Source organism: Onychomys torridus, chromosome 13 (assembly GCF_903995425.1).
Source record: "Onychomys torridus chromosome 13, mOncTor1.1, whole genome shotgun sequence".
NCBI classification, from domain to species: Eukaryota; Metazoa; Chordata; class Mammalia; order Rodentia; family Cricetidae; genus Onychomys; species Onychomys torridus.
The window spans coordinates 38,731,436-38,753,891 of NC_050455.1; the positions used below are offsets into that span (position 1 = coordinate 38,731,436).

General features: G+C 44.4%; 1 protein-coding gene across 2 annotated transcripts in view; it reads left to right on the forward strand.

Moving 5' to 3' along the window:
* Tnfaip8 (TNF alpha induced protein 8) overlaps positions 1-22,456 on the forward strand; it is a 113,747-nt gene that overhangs the window by 45,115 nt on the left and 46,176 nt on the right. The window contains exon 1 of one of the 2 annotated variants that reach the window (XM_036204874.1): positions 4,808-5,108. The exons of the other annotated variant lie outside the window; for it this stretch is intronic. Coding sequence (XP_036060767.1) covers positions 5,096-5,108 — 13 coding nt within the window. The 5' untranslated portion in view covers positions 4,808-5,095. Of the gene's footprint in view, positions 1-4,807; positions 5,109-22,456 lie in introns of those variants that run through there. 2 annotated transcript variants of the gene reach the window in all.

The following is a 22,456-nucleotide window of genomic DNA, read 5'->3' on the forward strand; positions in this document are numbered from 1 at the left end:
GGAGGGGGAGGGGGAACTCTAACCCCTTTCCAGGGGATGAGATGTAGTTTGCTAGGAAGTCTGTTTCCATCTTTCCACAGAGAAGGGATTTGCTGGGCATTGGGTCTGTTATGTAGCCTTTTGGTAGGCTGAGGAGGAGGTGGTGGACAACTTGTGCACAGAACGCAGGCTCTGCATACAGATGGACTTGGGCCCAGAATGGTGTGATACATCATTCTCCTGGGCAAGCACTCAAAAATGAGGTCCTTTTTTGAGTTTCTGAAATTTATTTTTATTATATTTTTAAAAAATATGCTCGTGCAAATAGGCCCATTGGTCATACCTTATAATGGCCAAGGTGTTAGGACCTCTAGAGAGGGAATGGAAAATGGAAATGTCCTGCTGGAGTCTCTGGGATGTTGTGTCTTCACAGAGCCACCTTTTTGACACCTTCTGAAAAAGGTTTACAGAATCCAGTGCTAGCAGCGTAAGTGAGAAGTCAGCAGAAGCGATGGCCAGCCAGGCCTGCAGTGCAGGGGGCTCAGGAAAGGCCTGGATTTCAGGGTGGAAAATATTCTGTGTTTCTTCATGAAGTCGAAGTTCCAGAAATGTATAGGGAGGTTGACTTCAAGACTGGATAGTTTCTCTTAGCCGATGAGAGTTTAATTAGTTTCATATTTATTACTGGGGATCATGTTCTGTTTTGTATGAAGGTCTGCAGTGCAAGAGAACTATAAAATCCTAAGGCTCTGTTTCTGTTCAGCTTAGTGGAGAATAAACCACCTCCAAGCCCTGTGCCAGCAGAGTTGCTACAGCTGGCACTTGGTGTTTTCTTTGCATTCTAAATGCTGATTTAGTGTTGTCACTGGTGATGCAAGTGTGAAGAGGTTTGGGTATGAATGAATCTCCCAAGAAGATAGACCTCCCTGTTCACTGGAGTCCTCAAGCCTCCTCACTGCATGGCTATTCCCTACCAGCAAAGTTGGGGCATGGCCTCCAATCTACGGTGCGGTCTTATTTTCTTTGCTTGTGAGATATGGTTAGGTGATATCAGAGCTCTTGCAGACACTCAAATTCTGAGATTCCAAGAGAAAAACCAGAAGAATAACATTTTAATAAAACGTATCCTTGAACTATAGCAGCACACATTACCTAATAGAAAGGCCTGCATCCCCACACTTACTCTTTGAGCACAGAGGTTCTCAACCTTCCTAAGCTTTTAGTACAGTTCCGCGTGTGTGGTGACGCCCAACCATGATATTATTTTAGTCGCTACTTCATAACTGTCATTCTGCTACTGTAATGAATCGTAATGTAAATATCTGATATGCGGGATGTCTGATATGTGAAAGGGTCATTTGAGCAGCTGCTTGGGTGGAAGGCTCTGAATGACAGCTGCCACAAGTGACAGATACGGGAAATCTCCAGCCCAACCTTGACCCTGTGCCAGGGCTGGCCCCTGCAGCACAGTTGAGCTTGCTACTCTACCTGGGCCAAGATGGGAAGTTCCTTTTATTTTCCCAGAGCGTCCTCATTGTGTTAGCTGAGGAGCCAAGGGATTTTTCTTGGAATGATATGCAGAGGGGAAAGCCAAAAATTTGGAGTGAGGCAAACCTGATACACTCCTGTCTCCCCATTCTAACCAGATAGGAGAGTTAGATGGAGCTCAGATTCCTTGTCTGTAATCTGGAGAACATGTTGCCTACCTCCTAGGACCTGTGTAAGTATTGTGCTCTCATGGTGGGGCAGCTGGTGGGCACTCAGCAGTGGGATTTCCCTGAGCCTGTCTAGGCTTGGACCCTGGGCCCCCAAGGCCAAGGTAGAACTTCCCCCAGGGGCATCTATCTGTGCTGTCTTTTGTGGACTAGCTGGAGGGCGCTTCTGAACACGTACCAGTCTCAGACACTGAATCTCCTGGAACGATTCCATTAGGCCCCCTTCCTCACCTCTTCATCAATGACTTCCTTCTCCTCAAAGAGGAGGATGAATGAAAAGGAGCAAAGGGAGGAGAGGAGAGGACTCTGCTTGAACTGTGGTTTTCGGTAGGATCGGAAAGGAGGGGGGCACAGAAGAGGACTGATGGGGTAAGAGGAAGCTGAACATTAAGACAGAAAATTGAGTTGATGCTGGCAGTCACAGCATTGTGCACAATGGACGGGCAGTGTCTTAGGAATGCCAGACTATAAAGGTCAAGGTGTTTGGTGAATGTTTCCAGTTCTCTCTGAGGCTTGAAAATCAGATAGACTACATGAAGCTATCTTTTGCATGCAGGCACCAGTGTGGTGGTAATTGTGTGTGCAATGTGCTACTGATAAGGATGTGGGTGGCTGTGCGGGAAGTTTTTTTTTTTTTTTTCTCCCCACCTTTGGGTATGTAGTAAGCACTGAAACGAGGCCAGCATGTGTGTCTGGAGAGAGTTCTGGAAGGGTAGGAGTTGGCCTCAATGTCTTTCTTCTCAGCCCTGCCCTGGGTTGCAGAGCCTTGAAGATGCTGCGTGGCCTCTTGCTCCACCATGTTCCCCTGGGTGTGGGGAGGATTTGGATTTAAGTGATTGTTTTATTTTGCCAAGAGGTGCTAGATAGCATCATACAGAACAGCTAATTCTTCTAGTGGCCTCTATCACGTGGCTGCAGAGAGATGGAGAAACCTCTGATAGATGGCTCTGGAATCCCCAGGGAGGGCTTACTTGGTATCAGTGCATCTCCATGACTGACAGTACAGGTGTACTCTTGGGGCTGGGGTATTGAGCAGTCCTGTATTTCTGCTACAATGTGTTCATCATAACACCATAACATCATAACGTCATAACAAATATGCAGATCCTTGAACCCACCCAAGGCGGTTGAATTTGCAAGTCCTATGGAAGCTTGGAAGAGCTGTATTCATATCCACAAAGGCAAATGTAGGAGTTAAATATTTTGTACCCTGGGCTACTCTGTGAGAATGGAGTGCTCCACAGATGGTGACAGGAGACTCTTCCTGTGCCTGGGCCCACTCCCTTTTTCCCCACTACCTTGTGATGAGCAGAACATAGTTCTAAATTCTGGAACAACTTTCAGCAGCAATGAATAGAACCAAGCATGGATGACTCGAGTATTCTGAAATCGTGTGAGAGAAGAGTGGTCTGTGGAAGAAGTGCCTTGCTTTCCACTGTCCTCCTGTTGTCTGGGACCTCTCTGAGACCAGGAATGTGCTGCTGGGTTAGAGGTGCCCTTGGTATCTGAGGATAGAGTACTTACAGCGTTCTCTTTCTTGTTTGATGTTGGGACTCCCCTGGTCCTTCCTTCCCTGGGCTTGGATCCCACATAGGTGAGGTGATGTGAGCTGAGGAGTCTTCCTCCAGCCTCCCCTTTCCACGGCCTCACTGTGCACCCAAGGCTTCAGCAGGCCGGAGGAAGCAATGCCTCGCAGCTGCCTAGCCATGGAGCTACCACTGAGGCCATTTTAAGGAAGTGGGAGGCCTTCCTTCTGTTTAGGTATGATATTTTGTTCTTTATCAATTACCCTCAGATTTATCAATAAACTAAGCTTGGGGTTTGGAATCTTGAACTTCTGGGAACAGATTTCTGTTGACATTTTCTCATTGCCGATGAAGTTTTCATAGCATTATGGGCCAGTCAGAATTCAGAGAGATAAACATTTTTGTGAACACAAAGAGATGGTTTCTAAAACACAGATTTCATAACCTCCTCCTACATGACTATGTAGAATGAAAATGATAAACGTATACCTACGTTTGTAAATTGACAATCATTTCACTTCTTATAGTTCTCTCCTCCAATTAAGAGAGGGCATTTTATTTAAATTCAGTTCATTAATAGTTCTCATTAGTACTAGAACTCACAGTGCCTGCATAAGGCAATTTGTTATTTGCTTCACATGGTTCTCTTTCAACTTTGACAGACGTTCTCTGAGGTTGGCTGTGTCACTTTTATTTTGCAGTTGCCCAAAGATGTTAAATAACTTGGGAGCCTACAAACCAGAAAGCAGCATAAGTGGAATTTGAACCGGGTCTAGCAAATTATATTCCACTTTGTATCTTTTTTGCTGGTAGACTCAAGCCAGGTTATACATGCTTCAGAGGATAAAGAGCATCCACCTGGGTAGTAAGGTAGACACACAGCCAAGGATGGTATTAACTGTAGTAACTATCACACAGTGGTACTGAGAAATTGTAAAGCAGGTAGCTTTAGGATTTAAAGGAAGACCTGAGCTTACAGTAGAAGTCTGTAGGAGAAGGTTCACACCCTTAGGTACTGTGCTTTGAATGGGCCGAGGAGTATGGGCAGAATCTTATCTAAGGGAAGTTAGTTAACTGTGATGACTTCTGAAGACCTAGTTAAATCAATAAGGTATGAAGGAGACTATTACACCGTCTCTATGGAGACATGCATATTGCATGCATACGTGTGTGTTTTTGTGTGCACCTAAACATTCTCAGACTCACATTCTTTGTAAATCCTCTGCAGAGGCAAAAGGCTGGTGATTTTCAGCAGTAACATTGTTCTTCCTGCATTCCTTAGCTCTCCTGAGAACGAGAGCACCTCTGAGCAACGCTTCCTATTAATAGACATTCATTCATGTTTGTACTGGCTAGGTAGGAATGGGGTGGGTTTTTTTTTTCTTCAGGCATCTGTGAATGGAACCACTCCCTTTTGTCTTTTTTTTTTTTTTTTTAAATTGAACTATCTGCTTTTCCCCTAGCCTGTTGGAACAGTAGACTTCCTGTTCTGCTTGATTTTTTTTTAAATTCTGCCTGTCTGCCTAGCACAGTAAGCTGTGTTCCTGTGTAGTGCAGCTTATAGGTAGAGAGTGTGGGCAGCCTCCCGTCCATCCTCAGTGTGAATGCAGACACCTCTGTGACCCGCACAATTAAAAGCTACATAACATATTCCTCTACAAGCAACAAAATGTAGCGCCCAGAATAACAAGCAGGACAACTTCTAAAGAGACCATTGTTGACCAGTCTCCTGTGCGTTCGTTTGGTAAGCTTGTGGCGGATTTCCAGAAGGATGGTGTGAAATGATTGGAAAGATGGGACTGTGGATGTTCCTCAGGTTTGTGTGACTCTTCCAAGACACTTCGACGGGGTCCTCCTGACAAGCACAGGGAGAAAATGCTGAGATTAGGTAAGTTAAGACTGTTCTTAGACAGTCTGGATGCAGTGCCTCTTGGGATCCGGTGGAATTTTTATACGTCTAATTTAGTACTGCTGGATTCAAAGGAGTAACGTTTGGTCATGGCTTTGGAGGGGCTGTGCTCACTAACCCACAGGTTTCTTTCTGCTGTGGAACTGGACATGGGGAGCTGCTGTTAAGCTGAGAGGGAGATGGGGATTATGGTTTAAAAATGGCATCTGCAGAATACAGATAGATAATTTCACTTGCGATCAGATGAAGTCTTGAAAAGTTTCAGAAACACAGCCTTGTAAGATTTTGTAGTTTTTCTTTTTAATCTACAGCTCATTTTGTATATTTCCCTGCATTTATGAACTGTAGCATACCTCTGGTTGGTTCCCAGGGGTCTGCTGTGTTGGTAACCTGTAAACATCTATCTAGTTTACTTCTCTTCTCCATTGAGTAACTGCTTATCCGAATATTACTGTTCTTATTTTTTCAGAACCAGTGAGCAACTTTACCCATCTCTAAAACCTTTTGCCTTTTAAAAATAACACCCGAGGCTTGTTTTTATAGCCAATACTTAATGTTACTACAAATAAACAATTGATCTTTAAGGTAAATTGAAAAAGATTGTGAAGAGTTGAAATGAAAGAGCTTTTTAAACAGCTATTTAAAAAGTTATTTTGGCACTTTTGCATGTCTCTACAGGTCTGTGGGTAGTATTTCCATAAGTTTATCCTAAAGTTTTATACTCAAGGCTTTTGGCGAGCCAAGTATGGTGGGGCACACCTGTAAACCCCACACTTGGCAGCTTAAGGTTGGAAGATAGGAATTTAAAGATTTTCAGCAAGATCTTCTCAAGAGAGAAAGAAGAAAAAGAGATAAAGGAAATAAAAGGTTTAAAAAAAAAGAAGTGCTTTATAGAGTTTAAAGTGAATAGTAGGAAGAACTAGAAATGGAAAGACATGGTAGATGTTGATGTAACTTGTCTCAGCTCATTAATTGACCCTTTGGCAGTACTGTTTTGTAGAGCCGTGACTTCTCTTGGCTAAAGTGTGGTCACCTGCGCATTGTTCATAAAAGGTAAACGTGTCTTCTGGATGCTCAGAGTTATGTGTGTGATCTTCTGCCTGGTTAGCGCGCGCGCGTGCGCGCGCGCACGTGTGTGTGTGCGTGCGTGCGTGTGTGTATGTATATATATACATGTATGTATGTATATGTATGTAGTATGTATGTATGTATGTATCTCCCCCTCTCTGGTATATAAAAACAGGCATGTGTCTGTATCTGTGACTGATGTCATGGTGTATACATCAACACAACTGGGGTCAGAGCCAGCTTTGCTTGGGAAGGTTTTGTGAAAGAAGTGAGCTTAAGGGAGTGAGTGCTCCAAAGAGAAGGAATGAACTTTGGCAGAGAGGCAGAAAGGGCAGGAGTCATGTGATGTCATGGTTGAGCATAAAGCACTGAGAGCGGTTTATAAATTAGTAACTGAAAATAGGCAGGCTCATGTGAAAAAGAAAGGAGCGTGTAAGAGCCCAGCAGAGGACTAGAGGGCCACAGACTCTGCTGCTCCCCAGCTGGTGAATGTCCCCCGGGACGTCAGCAGATCTCGTGTTGCCCTCTAGTGGAATGTTCTGAGATGCACATGGGAGTGCCACCACTGGCTTCTGTTTTCCTTTGGGTGTTCTAAGTCAAGAGGCCGAGCAGATGAATGTACTCTGCTCCATGCCTATGCTATTAATTCAGACACTAGGAATTTGGAGCTGGATGGCAGTATCAGGAACTTTGCATTGGCCAAATGTTACTGTTTACAGAGCAGGCTAGACATTGGGCATGCGCTTGCCCAGTTCTGCAGCAGACTGAAAGCATGTCACAACTGGCCCCGGCCCTTTATGTCTTCACTTGAGTTGTCTTGCTTTTTCATGTGGTTACAGAGTAAATCCTGGCAGTAGAGAGGGAGAGACCTATGATCATGGGGGCCACAGCCCACAGTACTGAGAGCCAAAGAAACAATAGAGGTTGGCACTCCTGTCTTCCTTTCCGCCCACACACTGTGTTCCTTGTGGGACCCAGTCATTCTTTCAGGCCCTGGGGATACAGAGGTAAACTAGGCAGGTAAAAATGCGTGCTCTTAGAGAGTGCCTGTTATAGTTGAAGGGGACTGACAGCAAACACAATAAATACGTAGACTTTGCAATAAGTCAATACTAAGTGCTAAGAAGGGCATATTGAAACATGAGGAGAGAAATAGTATGCTCTCTCTCTCTCTCTCTGTGTGTGTGTGTGTGTGTGTGTGTGTGTGTGTGTGTGTGTGTGTGTATGCGCATGTATGCTGACACGCACACGTGTTGAGTTATATAAGTGAATTGCAGTTGTGAATAAACTCACTGAGCACGCTATATTAGACTCACCTGAGTAGTATAGGAAAGCCAGCTAAGATTATCATGAGCAGAATGTTTTAGGCAAAATGCAAGCAGCTGGAAAGGCCCTGAGGTCAGAACATCCTATTGCATTCTAGATCCCAGCTCATGAGAAGAGATGAGACGAGATGGGTCTGAGATGGATGGGGGCAAGACTAAAGGGACCTCAGATAGTTGTAATCTATTTAACTTTTACTGGGCATGAGGTGAGAGCCATTTGATCTTATTTCTTCAGTTTGCAGATGAATCTAGGCCTAAGAAATCAAGTGTCCACAGCCATCCACTCTTGTAGTGCCAGATTGGAATAAAAATTCACCTTTCCACATCAACGTTCTTCCCTCTACCATGTCCACATGGACAGGCATGTGTGGCTGCATGCAGCCTTAGACCTCCAAGTGCTGTGGGCTCCTCTAACATCAGTGTTTCTGCAGGATTACCTTTGTCTTTTCAATGCACCTGTACCTACCAATAGAGGCCTCACAGCCATTGTAACAATGGATCATTCCCGTTTGAGCCCAAAGGATGGCCACGCCAACACCATGCCAAAACTGCCCACCTATTTTGGGGCATGAAGATAAATCCTTTGTGTTTTCCTGATAATTCTCTACCGATCAGTAGATGGATGACCTATTCCTCACCTGCGTTCATGATTAGGTTATTTGGGTATAGTTAACATATGAAATTTCTACACTCCTAAGATGTCAGGAAAGTGAGATTGAGCATCAAATATGATTTAAAATTAATTTGAAAGTGGATGTTAAGAAGACTCAGAACTCAAAGTCACCAAATGCAGTTTGTCCTGCACAGGTTTATCTGCCCTTGTCTTTCTGTCATAGGTTGAACTTGTTCAAGCCATTTCTTCCCCTTTGCATTCCTTTGCATCTTATGACTGTTGTCCTCTGGGTACAGGCCAAATTTTCCAGAATCTCTGTGTGGTGTAGGTCATACCAGGGCTAAGTACAGAAAAAAAGTGACTTTGAGATGTCACCTGCATTGTCTCCTCGTGTTTAATCACCCTATGTCCTATCTCCAGTAGAGGAAGTGACAGAAGGTATTTTCATCTCTCGCATGGTTCTTCCCTTGGTCTTAGAGTTCATATTGTAGATATGAGATGTATATTCCCATCATCATCACCATTCTCACCACCACCACCCACCATCTTCCACGTTTGTGCTGGTTTGAATAGTTTCTTCTCTTTCTTCCTTTTAGTTGCCAGCCTATAGGATGAGCATTAATTTTCTTTTTTGTTATCAGTTCTTGTAGTAAAGTTCTTTGATTACTTTGGGAGGCTGGGTGCCTAGAGATGTGCTATCTTTTGCTTTACAGTCTTCAGGAGTGTGGTAGTTCTAGGGGAGTTTTCTTAGCCCTATTTGGTGAGAATCTTAGAATGAGGACCTGCTGGAAGAAATTCTAAGCAGAACCATCAAAAGCATTTGCTACATGTGGGAGATGGAGAATGGGAGATCTCATTAAAGGTGACGAAAGAGGCTAGTTAAAGCCCAGATAGATTATCAGCTTCCAGAGTTGTCTTGTTGGAATTTTGAGTTTCATTTGTGAGGCTGCCAAGTACAGACCTGTAATTGGCTGTGTGCTCAGGGCAGAAGTGCAGACCTGGGATTGGCTGTGTGCTCAGAGAGGAAGTGCAGGCCTGTGATTGACTGTGTGCTCAGAGAGGAAGTGCAGACCTGGGATTAGCTGTGTGCTCAGAGAGGAAGTGCAGACCTGGGATTAGCTGTGTGCTCAGAGAGGAAGTGCAGGCCTGTGATTGACTGTGTGCTTTATTTTTGTTCAAAGACGCTCCAAATGGACTCTGGGCACTCTTTGGTTCTGTTTGTTTAATTATTGTTAAAGAACAGGTCTTATTATGTGGCCCAAGCTGGCCTCGACCTCTAGATCCTCCAACCTTAACTTTCTGAGTGCTGGCATTAGAGGCATGAGTTCTTAAACCCAGCTGACTTTGAACACCCTCAAAGGCAAACTCAGACCCACCCCTCCTGTAGTAGTAAGGTGTGGTTGATTTGCCACCTTTCCGGTTAACTATTTAATAACATTTCTGCCCATCACCACGTGTGCTGTGGCGTTCCTGAGTGTGCCTTCAGCACCCAGGAAAAACCCCAAGTCACACCTGACCTCACTCCTGGCTCCCTAAAGTTTGCATCTGTGCAAACCTTTCCAGCACCTTATCCCATCCTACAAATATTGCCCATTTTGTTGAGAGGGAGGCAGTCAGCCACATATGACAGGGCTTATCTCTATTAGGTCTATTAGCAAGCTAAACCCTTGAGCTGTGAGTTAGGGGTGAAGTCAAGCAACCAGGCCTTGCAGTCAGGGTCAGGCTCCTTACCTGACTGTGCCACTGGGGTTTCACAGCCTTCACACCTTCACCTGCCTTGGGACTCTGCCTCTAATGCCACTGTCATCCAGTGCTGGGCTTGGCCCTGCTGAAGGCTTCCCAACCTTCGTGCTGGCCTAGCTGAAGAATTGGTCAGTTCTGTACCGCTGGGTCCTTGTCCCGTGGAACTTTGGGCACTGGGGATATGGTTTTCCCTTAGCCACCCCAACGTTGTATCAGACATAGTTTCCAGTGTGGTGAAAGAGAGAGAAGCTTTAGGACGGCTCACACAGAGGAGAGCTTTGGGTCAGCTCAGTACTGAGGACCAGGTTTGACTTAGGAGCTTAGTGATGTTGAGAATCCACTTTCTTCCTGGTTCTGTCTGTGGTCGAGCTTCCTCCTGAACTGGCTTCTCTCACAGTGCTAAGATGCTGTCATAGCTCTAAACTCCAGTGAGCCACCTTTCTAGATGCCTTGGAAATCTGATTTATTCATCTGCTTGGTGATTGGCTCAGGCATGGATTGCCTGAACCGCCTTCCTTGGCAGAGACATCTGTGATTACTATAGCTGGGGTGAAATGGTCAGGGTGTCTACCAAGGAGCGAAGAGTGTGAGTGATGCTGAGCCTCAGTGTACGCAGGTCACATGGATTCCTACTAAGTTGCTCCTCATTTGGTGACTGACCATGGTGTGATGTAGTGAATGGGGCACAGCGTGTGACATGGCCAGCTCCCAGTGGCTAATGTCAGATGCAAATGCACCAATCCCATGACCGCTCTAGATTCTCAAAAGTCAATAAGGCGTCTTTAAGGTAACCTAGACGACACTAACAATGTAGGTCAAGAAAATTAATTACAGACAGTTCTTGTAATTTGCATGTCAATATAAATACTCAAGTATAGCTTTTTTATTTTTATTTTTTTAAAAGGTTTATTTATCTATTATGTATACAGAAGAGGGTGCCAGATCTCATTACAGATTGTTGTGAGCCACCATGTGGTTGCTGGGAATTGAACTCAGGACCTCTGGAAGAGCTGTCAGTGCTCTTAACCTCTGAGCCATCTCTTCAGCCCCCAATATAGCTTTTTTTAAAAAACTGCAAAACTGAATTCTTGCAAAGGCCAATCTTATATTATAAACATATGAGTTTTATCATCATATTTGACTAAATTTTATTAACTTTAATCAAAACAAGTGGGTTCTGGGTAATGTAAACCTTTTGAGACTGCACATGAATATTTGGGAGTTTGTTTTGCTCTAGGTAGTTCTGCCTGGGAGTGACTGGCAGGGCAGGGGAAGGGTTGGGGTAGCACTCAGGGGGCTGGTGACAGGGAAAGAATACCACTTGGTGGTGAGTTGGTTGACATAGAGGATGCATACCACCTTGTCCTCCAGAGCAGTGGTCCTCAACCTTCCTAACTCTACAGCCCTTTAATACAATTCCTCATGTGGTGGTGACCCCCAGCCATAGGATTATTTTTGTGGCTACTTCATAACTGTGTGCTATGGGTCATAATGTAAATATCTGATAGACAGGATATCTGATATTCATCCCCCAGGCTGAGAACCACTGTTTTGGATCCCTGGCTTAGTGTGTCAGAGTCTGGAGCATTGTCCCCAGCCAGCAGCCATCCTCACCACGTTCTGGAAGGGAACCGATGCACAGAGGGCCAGCCACAGCAAGGACTACCTCGTGATCTGTGGATTTTGGTCCCTAATGAAAACCTGAAGTGGGCTGGGTGAGATTTCAGAGGACCTGGGGCAAGGCATATCATCACTGGTGTCTCTGGAGCTCCTGAGGTCACAGTCTAGATTCTGGAGGTTCCGTTGTATAGTTTCTGAGAGGACACTTATGTGATTAGCTTTGATATTGTTGTGTGAACTTCCTGGGTCCATTTTCCTGTTTATAAACAAGTTTGAAGAGTGAAGAAATGATTCTGCGTTTGGATGTCAGCTTTCTGATTCTTCGGTTTCTTGCAGGCTATGGTAGATTGTATCTTGAGGATCAGAGTTGTAGGTAGCTGTGGAGACTTGAGTCCTGTCTGTGAGAACCCATACACACAGACAGGCCACATCGCTGTATTGCATGCTACAAGTTAGCTATGAAGAGGCTTCAACTGGCTAGGTGCCAGGTGTGAACTGTTCCAAGTGTTGTTGGTTGTAAATGACATGGTGGCCACATTTGTGGTCACAGTTCACTGAATGGAGTTGTATCCTTTGCCAAGCCAGAATAGGATACTGGCTGCCAGGCTTGTGCTCTGGGACCTTCAGATGTCAGTGACAGTACAGGAGCAGTGTATATGAGACCAGAGCAGTCAGTGACCTAGAGCAGTACATCTCTGGAGAAGTGCTTTCAAAGCACTGGCCTTGTTTTATCCAGGGGCTTGTGAGTCTCATGGCAGTTTTGTACTCCTGTTTTGTAGAGATTCTGATTACAGTGCTGTTGCACAGTTGTGGCTCACTGTCCATCAGCAATCCTGTTCCTTAATGGCTTACCTGTGGGCGCGACCCCTGTAGGGGTAACATCAGACATTTACATTGCGATTCATAACAGTAGCAAAATTACAGTTATGAAGTAGTGATGAAATAATTTTGTGGTTGGGGGTCAGCACAACATGAAAAGGGTCACAGCATTAGAAGGTTGAGAACCACTGCCTTAACAGCACTGGAGATACAGTTAAAAAGAAAACTTATCTGGCCAGTGAGGTATCAGTTCAGTATCTAAGGCCACTGACTTGGGCTGTCACTGTTGAGTTTATTTAAAGTGAGAGATACCAGATTTTATGGATGTGAGCCTTTTATCATTTCTTCTTTGTGACTGTCTGTAGCTTCTACCTTCCATTTAAAAAGTGGCTGTCTCTGGCATGTTCACCCATAAATTGGAAGCTTTGTGAAGGAAACTGTGTCCCCATGAAAGTCCTATTTGGCCTTTGGAGGCTCAATCAATTCAGAGAGGCAGAGATGAAAACTGCAGTCAAAACAGTTCTGAATATTTTATGTCGCTTAAATAATTTGCATTGCTGCAGATCAGGAACCCCAAGCTTTTGAACCACACGCACCAGCTCTGGGAGTGGTCTGGTGGCTATGGCGCTTCTCTGTTTGAGGAAGGTTTGAGATTATTGGCCTGTCAGACCTGGGAGTGGAGCCATGATGGCTCTTCCTTCTCTACTCCCTACACTTTAATTTTTACAGCTCTGCTTCCCACCCAGGTGCCCCCACAGCCCTCACCTCTCCAGAAAATGAAAACAGAAACCAGCGAATTGCTATCAGATGTTAGTAATTTGCGGGCCCCTCTTCCAAGGAATGCCTGGATTTTCAAAAGAGCCTCACAGTAGAACAGGAAGCAGGGCAGAGTTTCACACTGAGTACCGCCTCTCTAATGAGAATATTTCCTGTTTCGTCCAGAGGCCAGTGGGGTTCCTGGGAGCCTCAGGCTCGCTTGCTTGGGTCAGACCTGTTGGACCAGCCACTCACCACAGGGAAGTGGAAGGAGATTTGAGTTTGTCCTTTTTTAAATCCATTCTTCCAGCTCCTGCTAGAGTCCATGCAGATTCTTGCAAGTGTATTTTTGTTAGAGATCCAGGGCATCCACTCACCTCCCTGTGGCTGGTGTTGGCATTGGTACAACTGGAAATAGAAATATTCTCTTTTCAAAGGCACTTACCCCTAGCCTAAGATTTTTTTTTTTTTTTTTTAAAGCAATTGTTCCTCACAACTTCCACTTTTTAGGGAAATGTTGTAAGTGAATGGTCCACTGTGCTTTCTCCCTTAGCTTAATCCTGGTTTGTTCAACAGACCCCTTGGTTTCTATCTTCAGTCACGGGACAAAATTCTTTGTCAAATGACTACCAGTGGCTTCCTCACCAGTGTAGCCATTGGTCTCGTCAGCCTTCCTTCCCCACTGGTCATTCTTGAACATGTGCGTTGTTGCATGTGCTGCTGTTACAACCCAGACCACTCCATCTTCTTTGTGTCAGTGCGTCATTCGGCCAGGCTTCTGTGATGACCCCATCCCCCTGATATGACTTAGGTTCTTCCCCTCTGAACTTTCATGGCACCTCATGTCTTTTTGCTCCTGAACTCGTGTTTTAATTAGTGTCCCTGAGAGTCCTCCTCTAGCCCCTCCCTCCCTCCACCCCCTAACTGTCTCTTCAAGGACAGGCACCATAGCTGTTACAGCTGTACCGTTTTCCTGTAAATGACGGGGGCTCCACCCATCTTTGCAGAATGGAGAAAGGTCAGTGAAGATGGATCCTGGAATGACACAGCTTTCTTTAGAGCAGGCTGTGAGCCCCCAATTTCCTCAACAGCATTTAGTCTCCCTAGGTCCCCTTTGATGAACAGTTGAAGCTGTAGAGGAGGAGATAGAGGCTGTCAATAAAAAAGAGAAAAAAATGGCACCTGGCCCTGATTGGACAAGATAGTTGTCAGGCCATCCTGGCCCCTGGCATTCACCACCCAGTCAATAGCAAGTAGGTCTGAACTGCTTGTGTGAAAGCTGAAGTGGCTGCTGGTGAGAGCCGGATGCACTTGGAGGTTCAGAACAGGAACAGAATGGAGAGTCCGTTATGTGGGAGACCAAGCAAGTTGATTGCACTAAACCGATCCATGTTACGGAAGAAGAACTTGAATATCTGATTGACAGCTGGAGAGCAGAACAGAGTTAGGGCTCTCACAGCATGTGTGTGTACAAGATCGTATAGCCAGTGCTGAATTTTCTGGGCTGTTCAAGGAATGTTGAAGGAAAATTTTAACTATATACAGTTTTACCTTAGGGATCTTGAGAGCTCAGTGTTCCCCACCATCCCGCTAAAACGGTTCATTCTATATCATGTATTGATACAGGCTATCTAAAAGAACAGTTAGAAGTAAAGTACAATCCTGATCACTCACTTTGAATTCTGATCTTTTTGTTTCTTGACATTGGGCCCAAATTATTGCCTATGTGTAAAAACAATGATGGCATTATTAGGGTTTGGGAGTGACTGGTGGGCCACATCTGTGTTGTATAAGTGTATGATTAACTATAGTCCACTTCATCAAGAAAGCATCTTTCCTGGGATCTGGAGAGATGGCTGGGCAGTTAAGAGCACAGACTGCTCTTCTAAATGAACCTAGGTTTGATTTCCGGCACCCATGCAGTGGCTCACAACTAGCTGTAACTCTAGTACCAGACTGCCACAGTCTTCTGGCGTCCCCTGGCACATGGTGCAGAGCCATACATGAAGGCAAAAACACTATACATGTAAAATAAAATAATAATTTTTAAAAATATGCCCTATAGATTTTAGCAAATATAGAGTGGATAGTCCGTGTGATTTCACAAAAGACAGTGAGCTGCCCAGGAGCTCTGTTTATATGCGCAGTGAGTCAGAGAGGAGGCTGAAGGTCTGCCTACATGGCTTCCTACCCAGACCTTAGCACCTTTAGATGTGTGAGTTGGAGCTTGCTTCCTCTGGCCACACCTGTTCCTTCGGTGGCTTCTTTTCTATTAATGTCTGGTCCTCTTTTCCCCAGGCAGCCAGTCTCAAAGACTGCACATGGGATCTACTCTCAATGTTTCTTAGTGGTCTGTATCCCTCTTCTGAGTTGCAGGACAGGTTAACCTTGCATTATTGGCTTCTGCTCAGAAACCATGGTGTGGAGAGGAAGCATGGAATAAGGTCAGAAGACTCCCCTTGTAGGCTCAGCCCTAGCTAGTGGCTGTGGGCCAGCCACTTAATGCCTTTGAGGGTCTGTGAACTCATGGGAAGTGAGTGTTGAAAGCAACACTCAAGATTTCTCCTTTAAGAAATCCTTAATTGCTATGAGGGAGGATCAGTGCAGAAGTACTCCATGGTGTGGAATGCGCCATCTTGTGTGTCTCGTGTGACACATAGCCTGCAATACATTCAAGTAGGTGATACATCATGTGTAAATTGCTGAAACATGGCATGATTTAATGTAAATACATAAATTGTCTGGATTACTAATTCAGAATTTGGGACTATGGTCAAGAGGGATTCCCTCCCCATGCTTTGGCCTAAATAACAAGGTGCTTAGACAAATAAAGTGCTTCCTTTTAAAAGAGTTATCCTTCTTAATATTTAATTAACATAATATTTGTAGGGACTTATAGGTGACAGTGTGATGATTCACATCACATTATCATTTATCAAACGTATAATGATAAAACTAAGATAACTATTATTCCCACTCACTCTAAACCTCTATCATTTCTATACAATGGGAAACTTTGGACTCTTCTTTTCTCATTCTTCATACAACAAATGGTTAATTCTGTAAATGATGGTCATTCCTCTGTGCTGTAGAATACTAGAGCTTAGTCTTCCCATCCAAATCTTTTGTATCCATTACCCCCTCCCTCCCCTGCTCCTTCTGCCTCTAGTGACCACTAGTCATAGTTTCTACTTCCACAGAATCAGCTCTCTCAATATGCTGCCTTTTTACATTAACAGATTTTTTTCATCCATAAAAAAAAAAAAGTCAAAATTAATTACACATTGTGCCGTGCCAGATCCCAAATTAGCTCTATAAAGCAGAGTGTATTGTAAATGAAGGCAGTCTCTGCAAAGGCAGCTCGCTGTTGGGAGACCAGTTTAATAGAATGTTATCGTCTGAAAGAAATTCATGGCTTGAGCAGAGAGGTGTCTGGAACTCCCATCTGGGATTTATTAGTGTATGTATGCAGGTGGTATAGGGCGGATGTTAGTTCTTAAGGAAACAGTTTTCGATCTGAGGATGGTGAGCCTGCTGCTCTGTGAAGTGACAGCAGCTGCCAGTATCTTCCTGACCCTGGAAATTCCATCAGCTCAAGTGGAATTCTGCTCCTCCATCTTATTAAGGATCTGGATGGCCATGGTGGTGGGTTGGCGAGGTAGCTACTGTACACGGGTAAGTGCAGCCCATCCATGGCAGTCGAGAGTCCAGTAAACATCTTCTGGGAAGGTTGCATTGTATTCCCACACTTGATTTATAAGGATGATAGAGCAAGCATGTCCACTCTGCGCACACTGTAAAACAGAAGGCTTGCAGCTGGCAGAACTGCTTTCTTCTTGGCTCCTTTTCTGACGGAATTTTTGGGAACTTGTTGGATTTATGAATAGTTGTGGATTACCAGCCTTGGTCTCCAGTGCAATGCAAATGCTCCTTTAAACTTTTCTTTCTTTGAAGATAGCAGGTTTGTGTTTTCATGGTCCCATGTAATATGCTTTATGGATGGAGGAAATGAAGTTTATTCTTACATGCTGTCATAAGTCAGTATAATGAAGCGATTCAATGATTATGTTATGGGTTATATTGTCTCTTCAAAGTGGCCAACAATGTGTTATAGGTTTACAGGAAAACAGGCAAGCGGACATAAGGAATAACCCGCATTGGAAATGACATAACTTAGTTATCTGCCTTAGAAGACATCTGATATCAAGCTTCTCAACAGCAGAAGCTGCATGGAAAAGTTCACCACTGACCTCAGTAGGCTTCATAGAAAAGGGGAGGCCTCAGTGTGGCTTTGAGAGGGGCAAAAAGAGGATGTAGATGTAGAAAAAAAAATCAGGCTAGCAGCAACTGCCCCCACAGTGTTACTGCACAGGGTGTCATGATTCACCATGAGGGTTCTTGTAAGTAATTTCCAGTTAATGGAAACACATGTCAAAAGTTTCTGAATAATTACCTTTATAACCCATGCGTGTCTATGAGCTGGTGGGCACGTACTCACGAATGTGTCCCAGAAACACTTCATGCTTTCTTGTGTTGCTATTGTTTTCATTGGGGCGGAGATGAGGACACTGGGTGGAACCTTGGGAATGGTGTCTCACCTACAGCCCAGCTTACCTGTGTCACTTTGAGGGAGGTGGGACGGTGGTAGAGAGGGACTAGTGATCTGGGTTTTCAGCCCACACTGCTGGGAGAAACCAACTTTAACGTTTATAGGCTAGAGCTGATGATTTGATTGTCAGTGCAGGAGTAGAGGAGAAATGGCCAGGAAACATTGTTGACAGCTAACAGGAATGATAACCATCTGACCTGTAACCACTGCTGCCTGAAGGGAGGAAAGGAAATGAACATTATGTAGGAAGAAAGGCAAGCTGTTCAAAAGGGATCAAATGGGCTCTAATGGAGCCTGCAGGGCTAGATGTTCCTAGGTACAGTGACCCTCAGCAGCCATCCAAGCGACCAGTCCCAGGCAGTTGGATATCTGTGGCCAACTTAAGTATTTATATACGAATAACATTGTAGTCCTGTGAAGAAATAACAGACTTAAATGGAAAGGTTAAAGGGTTTTTTCTTCTTTATTTACTAATGGCAAATGTGGTACTGAATATATTAGTCTTTGTCCAATTGGGAAACTGTGTGTTTATTTGAACATAAAGATTTAAATGAAAAGTTAGCTAGGAAATACTGTAGCGCTCTCTCTCTCTCTCTCTCTCTCTCTCTCTCTCTCTCTCTCTCTCCTAGAATAGAGGAGCTGAAAAGATGGCTCAGAGGGTAAGATCACTAGCTGCTCTTTCAGAATACCTGTGCTTGATTCCCAATACCCACATTGATGGCTCACAACTTCCTGTAACTCCAGCTCCAGGGGATCGGACTTCCTCCTCTGGCTGCCATGGGTACCTGTACATGTGGTGGCATACACTCACACAAACACACATACACTCAATCCTGCAAGTCCATTTGTGGTTACAGAACAAAGATATTTGCAAACGGTGTCAAAAGCATATCCATGCATCTATATTCATAGCAAGAGCTATAGGTGGGAGCAACTCAAAATACGTTACAGAGGCGATGTGGAATATTACTCAGCCTTCAAAAGGAGATTCAGACACGTTTCCTGGCATGGCTGAAGGTCACTGAAGAAAGCCAGTAACAAAAACATCAACACAGTTTAACCTACTTAGGTACGATACTTAGAATAGCCAGTCTAGAGACAGAAAGTAGCCCAATCAAATAGTTTCCAAGATTTAAAACATTCTGAAGATGTATGGTGATGATAGCTATACAAACATATGAATGTACTTAATGTCACTAATCTACACATTTTCATGGTTGCAATGATAATTTTTTTTTTGAGCTGAGAATTGAACCCCAGGTCTTGCGCTTGCTAGGTGAGCGCACTACCACTGAGCTAAATCCCCAACCTTGCAATGATAATTTTTTTAAAGATTTATTCATTGATTATGTATACAGTGTTCTGCCTGCATGTATCCCTGCAAGCCAGAAGAGGGCGCCAGATCTCATAACCGATGGCTGTGAGCCACCATGTGGGTGCCGGGAATTGAACTCAGGTCCTCTGGAAGAGCAGCCGGTGCTCTTAACCACTGAGCCATCTCTCCAGCCCCACAATGATCATTTTATGCCATGTGTTTCACCACAGTGATAAACATGGTAGTGAAAAACCAAGCTACTAAAAGGAAATGTGAACTCTGGTGGTGACTGGCTAGTAGGAAATACAGAGGTTGCTAGCGAACGAGAAAGAAGAACGGCTTCCTCCACTCCAGATATTGGCTCGCTGAGCCGAAGCCAAGGGTGTTTGTTGCGCTGGCGGAACTTGCTGGAAAGTCATCCTCTAAGCTGCAGAGGACCGCTGTTCATAAGGAGTTGTCTCACTTGAGACATTTGTTCGTCACCTGAAAGGGGATGCCAGAAGGAACTGCCTGAGGCCAGGTTTGTGCCATTCAATCAGATGCACAGCGGCAGCCAGCTGATGCAGTGTCTGCTAGGGAGCTAGCTGCTCGAGACACCCACAGAAGGCAAGCACCAAGTTACAGAAGGGAACTTCTTTCTATACATTTTAAGAAGTGCCATCCACTGAATAAATGCAGAATTCTATCACCTGCAGAAGAAATACTGGGCAAAGGCCCCTGGGTTTCTCACAGCAGGTAATGAAGAACAAGCTTGGAATGTGAAGTGAGGGGTCTGTCATGAGTCACCTCACAACTTTGCCAATCTGCGTCCTGCAGCCCTAATTTCCTGTTCTGTGTTCCCATTCACAGAATTCTTGTTGATCACATTTCTTTGGAAAGAAATGATGTCATCATGTGAAAAACAGCACCATGTGACATTAAGCTGTGAACAAGCTTGAGCAAACACTCATGCATTGCACATTGCCTGAGAGACTAGATGTTACTCTCTTCTCTTCTCTGGTCTCAATCTAATATGTCACGGTACCCTTGGGAGTTATTGTAGTGCCCTGAGGGAGATACATGGACACCCAATGTGGATATCTCAGAGCTACAGCTCTGGGTCCTTATCAGCAACATTAGGCCACACTACTCTAACTAATGGGAATCTAAGGTACTGATTTAGTTAGGAATTCATTAGAGTCATGTGTCAAGTAAAAATGGTATAGAGTCAGTGTTAATTTTGGAGACCTCCTAAGGAAGTTGCTGAAGACGGGTCGCCCATCCCTTAATTTGTCTAAGAGTTAGTTACTTGGTGAGTGCTGCCTCCCAGCTAGAGTTGGCTTCTTTTTAGAAACATTTTGCAATGGGAAGATAGGTAGCTCAAAAATAACTAGACGAGAAGGTTTTGAATGTTCTCAATACAAAGGAATGAGAAATATTGACAAGGATGGATGGTCTAAGTGTCTTTTGTTGATCAACATACAGTGTACTAAGACATCACAGTGTGCTCCATGAAGATATTTGTAGCAGGAATCTTAAAGAGTTCTTATTAATGAAATCAAACCTGAGGCTAGTTATTGGGGTGAACGCTGGAAGATCAGAGACACAGAACAAGCCACAGTTTCCTCACCTTGCCGGTTCCTCAGCTGGTCTTGTTTCCTCAGACTGGATGCCTCTGAGTCCTCATCCAGAATGGATCTCAGCTGAACTGTGCTGTTCCAAAGCCTAAAAGCTTAACCAGCCAAATGCTTAACTAACTCTGGTGCCTGGTTTTCATGCCTTATATATCTTTCTCTTTCTGCCCTCACTCCCTGGGATTAAAGACTCACTTTCTGGGATTAAAGGCATGTGTCTCCATGTTGGCTGTATTCTTGAACACACAGAGATCCACTTAGCTCTGCCTCCCAAGTGCTGGGATTAAAGACATGTGCCACCACCGCCCAGCTTCTGCTATGGCTTCCTCTGACCCATTTTCTAGCCACCATTTCTGGCTCTGTTCTAGTGGCTGTCTGTTCTCTGACCCCAGATAAATTTATTAGGGTGCACAATAGTGTGGGGAATATAATACCACCACAGCTATTCAGTTATTATGTCAATATTTTTATGGTCATTCTTTCTTCATCTTACCTTTATTTATAGTGTGTGGTGTGTGCCCATGGAGGTCAGAGGACCATGTGAGGGGGTCAGTTCTCTCCTTCCACCATATAGGCTCTAGGGATCGAACTAGTCGTAAGGTGTGGTGGCAAGCACCTTTTGTTGCCGAGCCAACTGTTAGGCATGTCTATCAATTTTTAAAAAGCTACGTAGCCTTGAGTGTAACATTCACCCTTCATGTGTAAGGGCTACCAGGGTGAAAGACCAGGCAGAGGTGTAGAGAGAGGTTCAGGAGGGGAGCAGTAAAGCCCCAGCTCTACATCATCATATTTTCCAGGATAAAATTAGGTTGGACTGTGGCCCAGGTGCTACTTTACTATTATTTGCATCTGTTTGAAATGACCATGTATCATTGAAACTGGGGAAAAAAAATAAATGGCATGTAAGGGGATTTTGCTGAATTCAGTAGTTAAAAAAAAAAAAGTCAGTGGAAATAGATTTCAGATTGAGAAAGTTAATGATTTTTAACTTCATTCTACAAAATTAACAGGCTTAATATTACATTCTGTAGCATGCATGCAGCCAAGTGGGGAGGTCGTCAGAGCTTGCACCCCATATCCTGAGGTGTAACTGGCACATATTTCTATAGTTCTTCTTTAAGGACTGGCCACATAAACTGGTTTCAGAGCCTGACCTATTCAAGTGGAAAAACTTCTGATCCATGGCAGAAAAGGAGCCTCTCCTCTCCCCGCAAGCCTGTTTGGATAAGTTCTGCTTCAGTTCACATTTTACCGCCTGCTGAGTGTGTCTGTCCAGTGTCAGCCTTGGCCACTGTGCCTGGAAAGCCCATTCTATCCCAGGGTTTCTCCACAAGCCCTTCTCTCCTTTAAACTGTGACCACCTGGCACATGGTCAAACCCTCCTGGATTCTGCCCACGTCCAAAATCTGATGTAAAAATCAGATTGCGACAACTGGACATAGGTTAAACGGCCAAACAGATCTCAGGCTAAGTGTCTGAATTCAAATTTCCACATGTGGAGCACAACTTTGAGATTTCAAAGTTTTGTGCAGAAACTTGCCTAAAAACCCTCTTCCCTGCTCAGATGTCATCATTCAGGATTCGTTCCTCAACCTGCCTTGGCGTCTTTCTCTCAAAAGTGAGCACAAAGGAGAGAGAAGAGATGATCACTGGAGGTCCCAAGCAGAGTCCCTGGCTTCTGAACGCATCCCAGTAATCAATCACAGATGTGTGCGGGCCGGCCAGCGCTAGGAAGTTGCAGAAGCATCTCAGATTGCATGCAGTCATACATACAGTCAGCCAGCCAGTGTGAGGGGTTCTCTTTTGAGTTGTTCAAAAAGAGAATTCAGTTATAAATCTGTGTTTA